The sequence below is a fragment of the Cyprinus carpio genome, chromosome B4, assembly GCF_018340385.1.
Source record: "Cyprinus carpio isolate SPL01 chromosome B4, ASM1834038v1, whole genome shotgun sequence".
NCBI classification, from domain to species: domain Eukaryota; kingdom Metazoa; phylum Chordata; class Actinopteri; order Cypriniformes; family Cyprinidae; genus Cyprinus; species Cyprinus carpio.
In genome coordinates, this window is record NC_056600.1 from 7,161,028 (window position 1) to 7,175,255 (window position 14,228).

The 14,228-nt window shown below is 36.8% G+C and overlaps 1 protein-coding gene across 8 annotated transcripts in view; it reads right to left on the minus strand.

Moving 5' to 3' along the window:
• shank3b (SH3 and multiple ankyrin repeat domains 3b) overlaps positions 1 to 14,228 on the minus strand; it is a 28,165-nt gene that overhangs the window by 9,599 nt on the left and 4,338 nt on the right. For 6 of the 8 annotated variants that reach the window (XM_042721770.1, XM_042721771.1, XM_042721768.1 and 3 more), the window contains 11 exons: positions 12,462 to 12,723; positions 9,673 to 9,876; positions 9,491 to 9,562; positions 8,271 to 8,379; positions 6,669 to 6,820; positions 6,377 to 6,544; positions 6,090 to 6,206; positions 5,055 to 5,132; positions 4,901 to 4,967; positions 2,050 to 2,302; positions 1,381 to 1,544 (listed from right to left, as the gene is read on the minus strand). In XM_042721770.1, coding sequence (XP_042577704.1) covers positions 1,381 to 1,544; positions 2,050 to 2,302; positions 4,901 to 4,967; positions 5,055 to 5,132; positions 6,090 to 6,206; positions 6,377 to 6,544; positions 6,669 to 6,820; positions 8,271 to 8,379; positions 9,491 to 9,562; positions 9,673 to 9,876; positions 12,462 to 12,659 — 1,582 coding nt within the window. In that variant the 5' untranslated portion in view covers positions 12,660 to 12,723. The remainder of the gene's footprint in view (positions 1 to 1,380; positions 1,545 to 2,049; positions 2,303 to 4,900; positions 4,968 to 5,054; positions 5,133 to 6,089; positions 6,207 to 6,376; positions 6,545 to 6,668; positions 6,821 to 8,270; positions 8,380 to 9,490; positions 9,563 to 9,672; positions 9,877 to 12,461; positions 12,724 to 14,228) is intronic. The other 2 variants (XM_042721773.1, XM_042721774.1) reach the window with 2 other exon arrangements.

Consider the following 14,228-nt stretch of genomic DNA (forward strand, 5'->3'; position numbering starts at 1 on the left):
GGACTGAGTCTGGAGTAAAAACATCCAGAGCCACCGTGCACAGGCATGTGCTTTTGAACCAGAAACAGCTGCAGAAGCGCCTGACCTGAGCTACAGAGAAGCAGCACTGGACTGTTGCTCAGTGGTCCAAAGTACTTTTTTCGGATGAAAGCAAATTTTGCATGTCATTCGGAAATCAAGGTGCCAGAGTCTGGAGGAAGACTGGGGAGAAGGAAATGCCAAAATGCCTGAAGTCCAGTGTCAAGTACCCACAGTCAGTGATGGTCTGGGGTGCCATGTCAGCTGCTGGTGTTGGTCCACTGTGTTTTTATCAAGGGCAGGGTCAATGCAGCTAGCTATCAGGAGATTTTGGAGCACTTCATGCTTCCATCTGCTGAAAAGCTTTATGGAGATGAAGATTTTCGTTTTTTCAGCACGACCTGGCACCTGCTCACAGTGCCAAAACCACTGGTAAATGGTTTACTGACCATGGTATTACTGTGCTCAATTGGCCTGCCAACTTTCCTGACCTGAATCCCATAGAGAATATGTGGGATATTGTGAAGAGAAAGTTGAGAGACGCATGACCCAACACTCTGGATGAGCTTAAGGCCGCTATCGAAGCATCCTGGGCCTCCATAACACCTCAGCAGTGCCACAGGCTGATTGCCTCCATGCGACGCCGCATTGAAGCAGTCATTTCTGCAAAAGGATTCCCGACCTAGTATTGAGTGCATAACTGAACATAATTATTTGAAGGTTGACTTTTTTTGTATTAAAAAGACTTTTCTTTTATTGGTCGGATGAAATATGCAAATTTTTGAGATAGGAATTTTGGGTTTTCATGAGCTGTATGCCAAAATCATCAGTATTAAAACAATAAAAAAGACCTGAAATATTTCAGTTGGTGTGCAATGAATCTAAAATATATGAAAGTTTAATTTTTATCATTACATTATGGAAAATAATGAACTTACAATGTTTTATAAAGTCTCTTCTGCTCACCAGACCTGCATTTATTTGATCCTATCTATATATATATATATATATATATATATATATATATATATATATATATATATGTATATGTATGTGTGTGTGTAAAAAGTAAAATAAAATAGTTATGAATTAGCTTCTGTTAACAGTCTGCTATGTTATTCCTAATTTGTTCTTGATGGTTCAGTTCTCCTGTAATGCATGTATATTCACTACTGAACACTGTATGAGTAGACACATTCAGTAGACTAGAGAATTTTTAAAAGGGTGTTTAATAAAGTCCACAGGGCCAAAAGTGCCCATAGCTGAAGAAATATTCAGAATGCAACAGATTGTAGCAAACTCCAGCATAAAAATAATGTGATCTTTTTGCTGCATCTCAAACAGAGAGGCTGGATGACTGACCTTTGACCCTCTCTCCTCGGTTGAGTGTGATCTCACCCTCGCCCTGTGGAGTGTGGGAGCTGACAGCGATGAAGGTTCGGCCGGGCACCGCACTGTACAGCCGTCTCTTGGGCCCTCGAGACACGGCAGGAGGACTCGGCTCTCTCTGTACAGGACTGCCAGGGCTGCGGTGTGCAAACACATGTGCAGAAATTATTAACAACCAACTCTGAGGTGGATATTGTCTTTTATGTCAGGTAATCAATGCTTTATTATTATTTAAAACCATGCATTTTCGTTGAATGGGGGAAAAACGTTTTCATAAATAGTCAAATTAAATATAAATTAAAATGGTAAATAATAACATCAAAAATGAAATTATAATTAAATGGAAAAAAAATAAAAAATTTCCCCCCAAAAAGAGCAGTCAGGGCATGTTGCTAAATGTATGTAATTTTGTGTTCAAATAGAAAAGCAAAGAAAAAAATACAAATCAAGAATGATTCCTTGAAGTGTAAATTAATTAAATGTAAATAATTAAAGCGAAACTTAAATAAAAATTAAACTTAATTTTCTGGTAAAGAGCAGTCTGGGCATGTTGCTAAATATCGCATTTTGTGTTCAAAAAAGAAAAAATCACATTGGTTTGATGAAACCTCTGTTTAATATAAATCAAGGACAGCTCCGCACCTAAGGTGTCCTCCTGAGCGGGTGTGTCTCCTGAGGCTGCGCGTGTGAGTGTGAGCAGCCTGGGGGCTGCGCTGGGATGGGTTGGTGTCGTCGGGCTCCAGCGGGGGCAGGCTGCGAAGTGAGGGGGCCGGAGAGGGAGCTGGCAGACTCTCATCTAGAGCATTATCACTGGCCGATCGCATCAGAGAGCGACGTGGGGATACGCAGACCGCACGCCGCCGAGACGAATAAGAAGGTGTCTCCCTGAAAGGCACTTACAGGAAGACGGCGTCACATAAATAGTTATGCATACTTTACATAAAAACACACAGAGCCTAGCGATATTTATATTGCTGTAGTCAATTTGATTTCCATGCTTGTAATATAAAACCATGTAAATTTGTGGAAGATATCAGGCATGCACATAACAAAAGATTCACACCACACACATCAATTATGAAAAAGGAAATAATATGTATTTGTGCTGTAACACAATTTGGCTCTTACTGCTGCACATGATATTTATTAAAGTGCACTTTTATCTTTAAAAATATATATTTACATCCGAGAACCATTTGGAAATTGCAGTCCTTTCAATATCCCACTGTGTCATTCAAACAAAGCAACTTTTTAAAAGCGCCACAGAAACAGTGCTATTTTCTTCCATCCTAAATCGATTTTCCCAGGAAATTGTATTTTAATACATACCTGGATCAAATTCAGCTATGGTGTAGTTGCCTAAATCATTGAAAAATCATGTAGAAACATTAAATGACCCACTAGACCAGAATGACCACTCTAATGGATTCTCGAAAAATCCTATCAGTTGTGAATAAAACCCATTTTCGGCTGTCGAATAGATCAAGAACACTCTCCAGGAGGCATCAGGCTGAGATAGAAAAAATACAATAATAACAATAAAACTAGAACCAAATCTTCAAACCATAATGGCTTAAGACACGTATGGCTGCTGTTTAAAATTATATTACGTCCAATTAATTTTGATTGAAATGGTCAGGTGGAGGTCATGTATAAGCTGCAAGTCCTTGATGGTTCATGGTTTACAGATGTAAATATCATACAGTCAGACTTTAAAGGGGTCATATCAAACCTCAAAAACCTAAAACGTATTAAACAAAGTAATTAATTATTTTTTATCTTCCTTTATAATTAAATGTTTCATTTTGCTACTGTACCTTTAACACTTTAAATGTAAATCCTCTATGTTTCATTTGTTTATAGGTTTAAAAACCACTTGCAGAATCAGTAAGATATTTCAAATTTTTAATCAGAAATAATAATTAAATAAAACATAATAAAAATTCTACTAATACTAATTATTATTATATGGAGTGGGCGATATGATCAAAATCTTATATCACGATATAAGTCATTTTATTTCATGGTAATGATATATATGACAATATAGTTATTTTTGCTGTAAGATATCTACATTTTTGATAGCATAGAAAGTTCATAATTCTTGTCACCAGTGTCAATATCACAAAAAACTAATACTAGTCTAATCAAAGTAAAAAAAAAAAGCTTACTGAAGTTAGCAATTAAATTAGAATAAGAAAATAATTACAATCAATAGCACAAAAAACTACGGTAAAACAAATAAATAAGAAATGCTACATACATTGTATTAAGTAATCAAATGTATAATAACACTGCATATTCTTCACTGTGTAAATTAAAATGAATAATAAAAAATACTACTTAAAAATAACAATAAATAAATACGCGAAAATGTATAAATTTTTATATAACTTTGTATTGTCCCTGTCCCTGCTCTATACTAAATCCATTCAGGTACAGTACATTCTTGGTTTCCCAGCATGCTCTAAGCAACTGTGCTTAAGAACATGTAATAAGGTATTGAGTGACTGTGACTCATGCACAACTATCACAACAGGTGACAGTCACTGATGTTTGAGGAGGCAATACACAGTGCAGTTACTGTCTTGAGAAATATAGTTAAATGTTACTATAAATATATAAAATGCTATTTTATTCTCCTTATTTTAATACATTCTGCAGAAAAAAATCAAAATGTTAACTTATGAATGCAACTGCAACTGATTTATATGCATTTCTGTTTCGCTAAATGGCCTTTTTATATTGGGAAGGACGTTTTCAGTTTTGAAAGATACAGCAAGATTTACTGTACTGAATGAAATTTGATTTCTCATGATATGGCCACTTTAAACACACAGTTTTGTGTTAAAGCTGCAGGTGTATAGAGCCACATCCTGTGGGGTAAAAAAAAAAACATAACAAACACACAAACTGGGTGTGAAGCAAGGATTTGCACTGGTGAGTTAATCAAATACATCATGAAGACCGGACAGAAAGATCAGCACGTGATACACACTTAGATTACAAAAATTACAAACAGATGACTCACAGATTACATCACACAGAGCATGACTGAGATTTACAAAGAGAAACACACAGAAATCATAAAGAGATTAGCCCACATACACTAGACAAATACAAGTACATGTGCTGATAGGAACAGTATCTAAATCTGACAGTCTGAAATGTAAAAAATCATGCATTTATGGATTGTTTTGACACAGGCTGTGATAAAGTTATTAGATGCACGCTGCTTCGTATGATCAAACACTCTTATGTTGTAATTTCTGCTTTTACTCTGAAAGGAGCACTTGTGCTGCATCCACTAGACAAAATAATAAATCAAGGTTTTATCTGAAATGAAACCCAATAATGGGTTTGAATAAAAGTGAACTGATTTCATCTAGACAACCCACAAATACTTATTATGGTGTTGTGGTGCCGAGTAAATAGACCCAAGATTCAAGGCCTGATGCTTCAAGCAATTCAAACTAAATCCTGATCAACTCACCAACATCTGAGGTTTTATGAATCTTGATGATTTCTGCCAGGTCAAAGTTCCCTGCGATGATAGCAACCTACGAGAAAAAAAAAGTATGCAACATAATTTAAGGAATAGGAAAGGAACTAGAGCTGATCCAAAACATCTGAGAGATGTTTCATACCTGAAATGCTGTTTGGTTGTTGTAGTTCTTGATTTCTTTATTTGCTCCTCGAAACAGGAGAACTCTAGCACAGCCTTCCTGTAGATATGGCAGAGAGAATAAATAAAAAGGTGGTGAGTGCAAGAGAAAACAGGAGAGCCGATTACAGTTATAACACCCTGTATGTTTTACATGTGATTTGATGCCCAGCTGAGTTTAATATCTATGTACAATTGCAGTGAAATACTAGCATGTGGCTTATAGCGAAGTATGTATACTGACTACTATATTTTTATTAAAAAAATGTGAAACAGAGGTGTGTTCCCTGAGGAAGCAATGAAGGCAGCGCATCCTTAATATATTTGGATGAAAACATAATCTATAATAAAATAAATACTAAGAAGAACAAAATCTAATAGTGTGTTCCGTATGGAAAAAAATAAATAAATTTGCAATAGAAAATATAGTTAGTTTCAACCTTCATATACCAAAAGAAAATAGGCCTACATATCCAATCTCACAGAAGCCTACATTTAGGCTAAATGTAAATGTGTATAGAATGAGTCAAATTGGTGGAAATGGACATATGAACTACAAACCAAACAACATCAAAATTGTTGTAAACATCAGCGCTATATTTGTTCAAACTGAAGCATTTACATTTTTTTTTTAAGTACAAAATTTATGTTTTAGTCTGACTGAAATTGAACTTGTTCATGTTAATGTACTTGAAAGATGACAGATGATGTTAGAAAAAAACTGCAGTTAATAGCACTTCAGGTTCATTTGTCACGCAAGAAGAGGAAGCACGAGTCGGGTGCAATTACAATATTCCACTCAGTTCGCTATAGTTACATTTCACGCATTTTGACATATGTAGCAGGTCATCTTCAAATGTTATGCTTGAGTATGCATTACAAAAACGTACAAGAATGCATACTACATACTGCATAGTGTTTACTTAATAACTGTACGAACATACCAAATATTTAGAGAAGGCATCTGATGGGTTTGAGAAAGCAGAATGTTTGTATATGTATTTGTGGGTGTGCGTACCTGGTTGTAGAGGGCACACAGGTGTAGTGCTGTGTTTCCTGAGGCATTCTGAGCACTCATCTCCGCTCCATAGAATAACAGGTGCTCAAGGTGCTGCACATTTCCATGACGACAAGCCTATGGTACAAAAACACACACACAGGCGCGAGCTCCGATCACCCACTGCTGCAGGTGTAGCAAACAATAAAAAGGATATATTTAGTCTCGCTGGAGAGTGAAACTTTAAGCTACGGGAGATGTTCTTCCCTTTTACGTTTAATGAGAGAGTTCTGAGCATCAGACGTTACCTGATGGATCTCCTGCCAGCCGTTCTCATCGCTGTAGCCCAGCTGGGCGTGATCGTACAACAGCAGCTCGCAGCAGTATGGATCTCCCCCAACCATGGCGCTGTGATAGAGGGGGGTGAGCCCACGACTGTCCTTATAGTCCGGAGACGCCCCCAGATCCAACAATGTCTGTGGATAGCACACGAAATATGATGGACATATGTGCACAGACTCCCAACAGCTTGTGATGAGTTGTATAAGGATGAGTCTTTCTTTGGATTGTGCGTGTGGGAGGGAAAGTGCATCAACTCACAGTCAATGCTACATGGTTGTGCGTTTGGACCGCTTTGTGCAGCGCCGTTAGGCCGTCTCTGGTTCTGAAGTCCAGATGGGCTCCTCCGCTCCTCAACACCTTAATCAGATCGGCACAAGTGTCCAGCTGGGCCACGAGAGTGAGAGGAGATTCTGGAAACATCACACATGCAGAGATGATTAAAAATGCTAAATGTCAAATCCGTTTCAGCGAATAAATGATTGGCACATTTTGTCGAATGTCCTCGCTGATTAGCTTTGTCCTAAATTTACATTCATTAAAGCATGCTAATCAAGGCAAATTTTAAAGGAATAGTTCACCTATTTTTCATGCCAAATTAAAATTCATGTTGTTCCAACCCCGTATTATTTTATTTACTCCATGAAACCAAAATGAGATGTTTGGCAAAATGTCCAATTTGCTCTTTTCCACACATTAAAAGACGATTGTGAAATATGTCTCTAAGCGCCAAAAAGCACCCTAAAGTAGGTGGTATGACTTCTGAAATTATGTGGAAGCTTTATGTGAGGAACAGACCAACATTTATACTATTATTCAATTATAATCTTTGCCAAGACTCTCACCCAGTCTTGTTCAAAATGGCACCTATTAGATGTATTGTACAAAGTTTGAGTTCAGAATCATGAAATCATATATACATACATATATATCATATCATAACATACCAGGGGCAAGGGAGGCAGTGCCTCCTCAAAATATTGGATGAGAAAAACAATTGCAGTACAAAAATAAAACAACACCAATATTATAACAATAAAAAGTATATAAATCACGTTTTTCTAAAGAAACACTGTCCAACAGCGACACCAGCAGGTAAAGTTACAGCAGGAGTCCGCATCTCTCTCGCCTCCCCTGAGCACACTGATTTTTAACAGACCCCCTAGAGCTTGCAGTGAGTTTAGTGGGGGGTAATTGAGAATGAATGGGAGAAAGTCACGTGACAAGTGATATGATTGAATATGACTGGTTATGTTCAACTGTGATTGGTCCATGCGATAAATCCCACCTCTTGTGTTTGGGATCTGTCTGAATGAACAATATAATGGCGTTAATGGGAAGACTAATAAAAAAGTAAACAACTCACACACTTAGATATAACCACTCTGACATGTCAAAATAAGACTTGAAATGGCCTGGAAACATGATCTGTGGGAGTTTTTAGTGAGTAATCAGCTTGGTGAAATTTTAGGTAAATCGCTATCTGTGACCACTGTTTACTGAGCTTCGATGACTGATGATCCGAAAAATTCTAAAATAGTTAATAGTAAACTATTAAACTGAATAGCTGAACATAAGTTCACAAATAAAATAGATTTAAATTGTTACTGCATCAAATACATTTTTGAAATAACTGTAAAATGCTTAAAAACACTAATTGATTAGATTCATACTTGGCTGTAATAAATAGAATATTGATTACAATGTTAATGTAAAAATATAAAATGAAATTGTTGTTTTTTTCTGATAGTCTAAGTAATGTATATTTAACCAAGAAAATGTGACTGGGACATGAATTTTAAATTTGTTTAAGGACTTTGCCTCCTCGTTTCAGAACACCACCTTATACTCTAAAGTACTCACCCCCACTCTCAGCATCATGAAAGTTGGGGTCCAGCCCTTTCTCCAGGAACCTGCAGACCTTGTCCACACACCTTTGTTGAACATACTCCATAAACTTCTTTAGATTGGCCTGGCAGCAACATAAATGAGTGAAATACTAAGAAGTGACATACTACATTCACAACAGAAAGTTGTCTAGACCATTATTTTTTATTAAGAAATCTTGTTTTTGGAGAAAATGGAGCATATACAGAGTGGTTAGAGATTATTCACACATATTTAAATAAGTCTTAAAGATATAGTATCAGAACAGTCTGTACAATTCTAAGAGTCAAAAAATAGTCATGTAAAATTACATTTTTTTTTCCTGCAAGAAACCTTGACTAGCATAATTGGACTTAGAATAATGAATGCAATCAAACTGTAGGTTATGTTCCTTTTAAAGGCACTGTAAGCAATTCAAATTCTTTTGCTAACTTCTGCTATTGTGCTAACCTGAGCCGCATGCCCTCTCCAAGCCCATCCTTTAAAGACATGTCAGCCAATGCAATGTCAGCAAAATCGAATGCACTAAATGATTCGCAGACAGAGAGCATTTCTAATTAGCTAGTTTTTAAAAATTTGGCTAAAAAAGCATGGGCTGCTCCCATGACTCTGTTTGACATTTAATCTGTCACAGAGAAACATGCAACTTTCTCAAGACTAAAACAAATAGCTTACAGCATGTTTTTAAATAACAACGTTTATTTATTTTTTAAAAAAATTATGGGAACGTTTTAGCATTTAGAACAAGAGCTTTGTGTATAAATTGTATATTACTGTTGGGGTTGGTAAGATTTTTTTTATTATTATTATCATGTTTCTGAAAGAAGTCTTATAAGCTCACCAAAGCTGCATTTATTTGATCAGAAAAGTAAATGTGACACATTATTACAATTTAAAATAAATATTTACTATTTTAATATTTTAATGTTATTTATTAATGTGATGCAAAGCTGAATTTTCAGCAGACATTACTCCAGTCTTCAGTCTTCATCAGAAATTATTCTAATATACTGATTTGGTGTTTGAGAAACAGCTGGTCAAAAGAACAGCATTCATTTGAAAAAGAAATATTTTTTAAATGTCTTCCACTCTTGATCATTTCAATCTGTCCTTTCTCAATAAAAGTATTCTTTAAAAATTAAAATATGTGTACCAACCCCAAACGAACTGTAGAGAACATGAATGTTAAATATTACCTTGGTATGTAGTTTGGCCAGTTGCTTGTCATCTACATGGCTCTGAGTGTAAACACGCCTCTTGTAACGGAACTGAAGTCACACAAATGAATTAAACCGGTAAATAAATATAATAGCAACATGACCTAATTATATAATAAGTGAGAACTCTAAAGCAATATAGGATGCAGAAGGATGTGCACCTCTAGGTATGGTACAGGTGTGACCGTAGGGAATGGATACTCCCTGAGCAATCTCTCCTCATCAAGGAACTTTCCGGCACGCCCGTTAAAGGCAGGGAGGTAGAGGCCATAGTTAAGCACATCGGTCAGGCTTTGTGTCAGAGTGACCAGAACTCGCTGCTTACAAACCCACACTGGAGCCTCAAGGTCCAATCGCAGGCATTTCTGAAAACACATATATTACAAACTCATCATATTTCTAGTCGTGTTGCTTTTATTTTAGGATTTATGCATAATTTATTTTACAGATTGACAGAAACTAGATGAGGTGATATTTATCAGGATATGTAGCAGGCTGGACTCAAACCTGCATCACTCATATGAGCACCAAGGCTTAAAGTGCCTGGATTACATGAGCTAACTGCTGCGCCGTGGCTCTGACTAGGCCAGGTATGAGTTTAATTATTCATGTACAAATTGAATCTTGCTCCGTCATCAAGTGTCTTCAAATGCCACAGTATTTACTGCAGCAAAAAGTTCAAAACTATGAAAAAAAACATGATTACCTGTGCATTAAATAATTCTTCCAAAAGCACCAGGCTTTATACTTGACTTAAGATCATTTAAAAGATCAAGGCCTGTACTATTTGTTCTTGAAGGTTTATTCATAATCCGTCAATAAGAATTTGCTGAACTCATGGCATCTTCGTTCTTAAATTAACTGAAAGTGAAGTGAAATGGAGTTTGTGAGATTTGCACTGTAAAAATGACGCCATTTAAATAAATATTTTATTATATAAAATGAAATATTATAACGCCATTTAAAGAAATAGTTCACCCAAAAATGAAAATTCACTGAAAATGTACTCACCCTCAGGCCATCCAAGATGTACATGAGTTTGTTTCTATGAACTCATCTACATCTTGCACAGCCTGAGGGTGAAAACATCATCATAATCCACAAGTAATCCTCATGACTCATGTCCATCAATAAACATCTTGTGAAGAGAAAAGCTGCCTGTTTGTATGAAACAAATCCATCATCAAGGTACTTTAACTTATTTAAATGTCTTATTTCTTTTGGACTGTTTTGGCTTATAAACAGTGCTTGATCTGTTTTTGTAATGATTAAAATGAGACTTTAACTGGAGAATATTGTGAATAGAGGACTTGTATTTTAGCTGGATGCAACGGTTTGAAATTAAAAATGTCTTAATGGTGAATTTGTTTATTAAAATCACACAGCTTTTTACTCCAGAAGACATTAGTTGGTGGATCTCATGCGGCTTACTGTGATGTTTTTATCAGCTGTTTGGACTCCAAACATTTCTAAAATTTCTCCAAATCTGATCCAGTGAACAAACAAAGTAAACTACACCTTGGATGGCTTAAGGGTGAGTACATTTTAAGCAAATTTTCATTTTGAAAACTATTCCTTTAATATTTTCTGCTCACAGATTTCTATAATATGAGAAGCAGAGGTCAAAAATAAGAACCTTAAAGTGGTCAAACTGCATCTGTTTTTTATTTTGTATTTTTCTGAGGTGCACTTATAATGTTTTCAATTTCATATAAAAAAAAAAAAATCATAATTTAGAAGTAATAAGCTATTTTTTGACCCACTCATCAGAACACTCTCTTTGAATAGGCGTGTACGATTGTAGACTCATAAGTAAATGCCCACTGCTATGATTGGCTAACAAATGTGTATGTTTGACAGCCTACATCCTTCACAGATGGACACTGCTGTGATTTAGGTTAAAACGCATAAATACTCATATCAAACGATCTGTAATAACAGACAAAGCAATAGTGATCACATAATAAAAACAGTTACTCACACTTGTGTGGTGTGACATTGGATCCAATGTAATTGACATAGCATCGTATTTTAGTTTCAGTCTTTCTGAAAATCCTGTGTCGAATTGTGCCTTGTTTGTAAACGAATCCACAGTAAAATGACGTGAACAAAGGACCGAGTTCTTACTGATTTGGCACTCCATTAAAAATAAAGTTCATCAAATAAAGTTTATTGTTTTGTTTCTGCGTAGACCTGTGTTCGCCCTTCTCATTATTTACACTACACGTGTGAATCTGTGGGCGTGGCTAAACAGGCAGCGATGTAGAAGCAGGCACTGATGTTCTTCTGTGGAGGCGGTGCTTATCCACACCACTATTACATCATAGAGCTGAACATTCCGAAAGCTGTCGTTTTGGCAGACTGCCTTCAATATAAGCAGTTTTTATACTAATGAGAAAGTTTTGAGTTCTGAAACTTACAGAATGTTTTTATAGCACAATGACCTCTTAGATGTTAAAAGATCTGGGGAATTTTAATTTCTCAGTTCATGACCCCTTTAATAGAGGTGCAAGACACAAAACTCAACTTCAAAGTACCCCCGTCGGACATTGACAGAAAGCAGGGAGTTACACTGGATGCAGAAAAGACTGTAAGCAGAGAAAGGTATGTTTGCAGTTTTGTGTTTGACAGGATTATGTAAACATGTTCCACATAACAACAATTAGAAGTGCAAATTTATACGGAAATTAAAAATGTTCACTTTTGGATGACACCATATATGCAATCGACATGCATGCGGCATCTTTCAGCACAAGTGACCGTGGATCCCTGTGCAGAAACATGAATGCATGTAGACAACATGCTGTAAGCCTCTGTCACACACCCCTTACTCCCACGCAGAATCAACAGCTCGGTCTGTACCAATCACTGCCACTCTCTACTCCTGTGCTGCAGTGCAGCCATTTCAAAGAAAAGAGCGAGCCTGCATATGCATATGAGGAGCGCTCACCGTTTGCTGCAGATCAGGGATTCCGATGCGGATGACAACTGCATTTCCGTGGAGATCCTCCATAGGGTCGGAGTTAGATTTAGTCCCTGGAGAGGCCCGAATGCTGTCATCTCCGTGATTACCGTTGGTAGGGGTGTGTTGTTGCCGCGGCCGGTCGAGAGCCTCATGTTTGCCGTCGGCAGGTGGACTGATAGGCATGCTCCGGGAGAGTGTGTGTGTGTGAGTGTGTGTGCGTTCTGCTCAACACGCCGGCCTCACAACCCTACAAGACAACATGCACCTGTCAAACTCATTCTAATGTACTGTTTAGCTTGTTTTTGGGAGATCTGATATTAGATTACCTGCATACTAGTAAGAAGCATGTGCTCAAAGTGTGCATTTGTGGCTCATAATGTCAAAGTGTCACGTGTAAGCATGGAGATGACATTTTACCACAAATCAAGATAAAATAACAGGATGAGAGAGTTTGACAGAGACAGTGAGAAAAGAGAGAGAGAGAGAGGAACTCCATTGGTTGTGAGTGGTTGCCATGGACACTGTGAAGCAGATCCACTTGGGAATAATGGAAATTGAGGGAACCCTGCATCCCAAGTTACCATGGCAACTCAGCACTTTGCTTGTTCTGGTGCGCTACCACTTCCTCTTTAGAGACAGCTGTGCAAAATCACACTCTCACTGTAGTCCCTCCGTTTAGAGCATCGCAAGCAACAAACCACCGGCACTCTTGAACTCTTGACACCCATTTTAAATACTTAACCCTCTGAAGCATGATTATGTGCGCTACGAAAAGTCATTTTGACCATTCAAGGTGCATCCAAAGCATCATAGGCAATTACTTTAGACCATTCCCCACAATTCTATATGTCTGTCCTGTTTATATGTTATTGTGCAATTTATATGACAACATTCCCAGCAATGTTTGGTTCACACATCAAATTTTGATTATAAAAATAATGCCTAAATGAAAGAACGGTATGTATTGGTTTTCAAATAAATAACCTAAAGGGAATCCATGCACTTATGTTAGAAGAACATTCTGTGTTTGCCTGTTACAGTCAACATGCCTGTTTACCCTACTGTATGACTATTATCTTTTATTGCAGTGAAAAGATGTCAGAACTCTGTCAGAATACACTGTTTTGATGAAATATAAACACTTGGAATTATTATGTGTTATTGTTTTGAAGCAAAAAGATTCATTTTGTATGCTTCAGAGGGATAAGTACCTTGCTCATTTCAGCCACACTAAGAATCAGTGGAGGAATATGCCTCATTCTTTTACCATACTATTATCACAGCCGGCCACATGTAGCCGTCCACCTACTCACTCATTCCAATGCAATCATACACAAGCTAAAACATATCAGACACTCTTGACTATTGTCCAGAGACAGAAGGGAAGTCCTCTATTACGTAACAGACATTGTCACAGAGAACATTAGATGGAAAATCCCTGTAAAGAGCAAGTATCATTTGCATCGGCATTGTTAAACTATACTGTACGACCAGAAGAAACCTAACTGAGATCTGAGATGTTATGATTCAACTGAATTAAAATACCAAAATATTAAGGTCTGTGATAACTAATTAACAATTAATCAATTACATAAAATGATATAGAGATTCTTTTAGGCAGTACCATTTTGAAAAATAAATAGACTGAAATGCATTTGAAATACATTTATTTCATGCTAAGCATACTACAAATACATTTCCATGTTTATGTACTTAATAAAAATACCCTACAGTTGTACTTTTTGAATATTA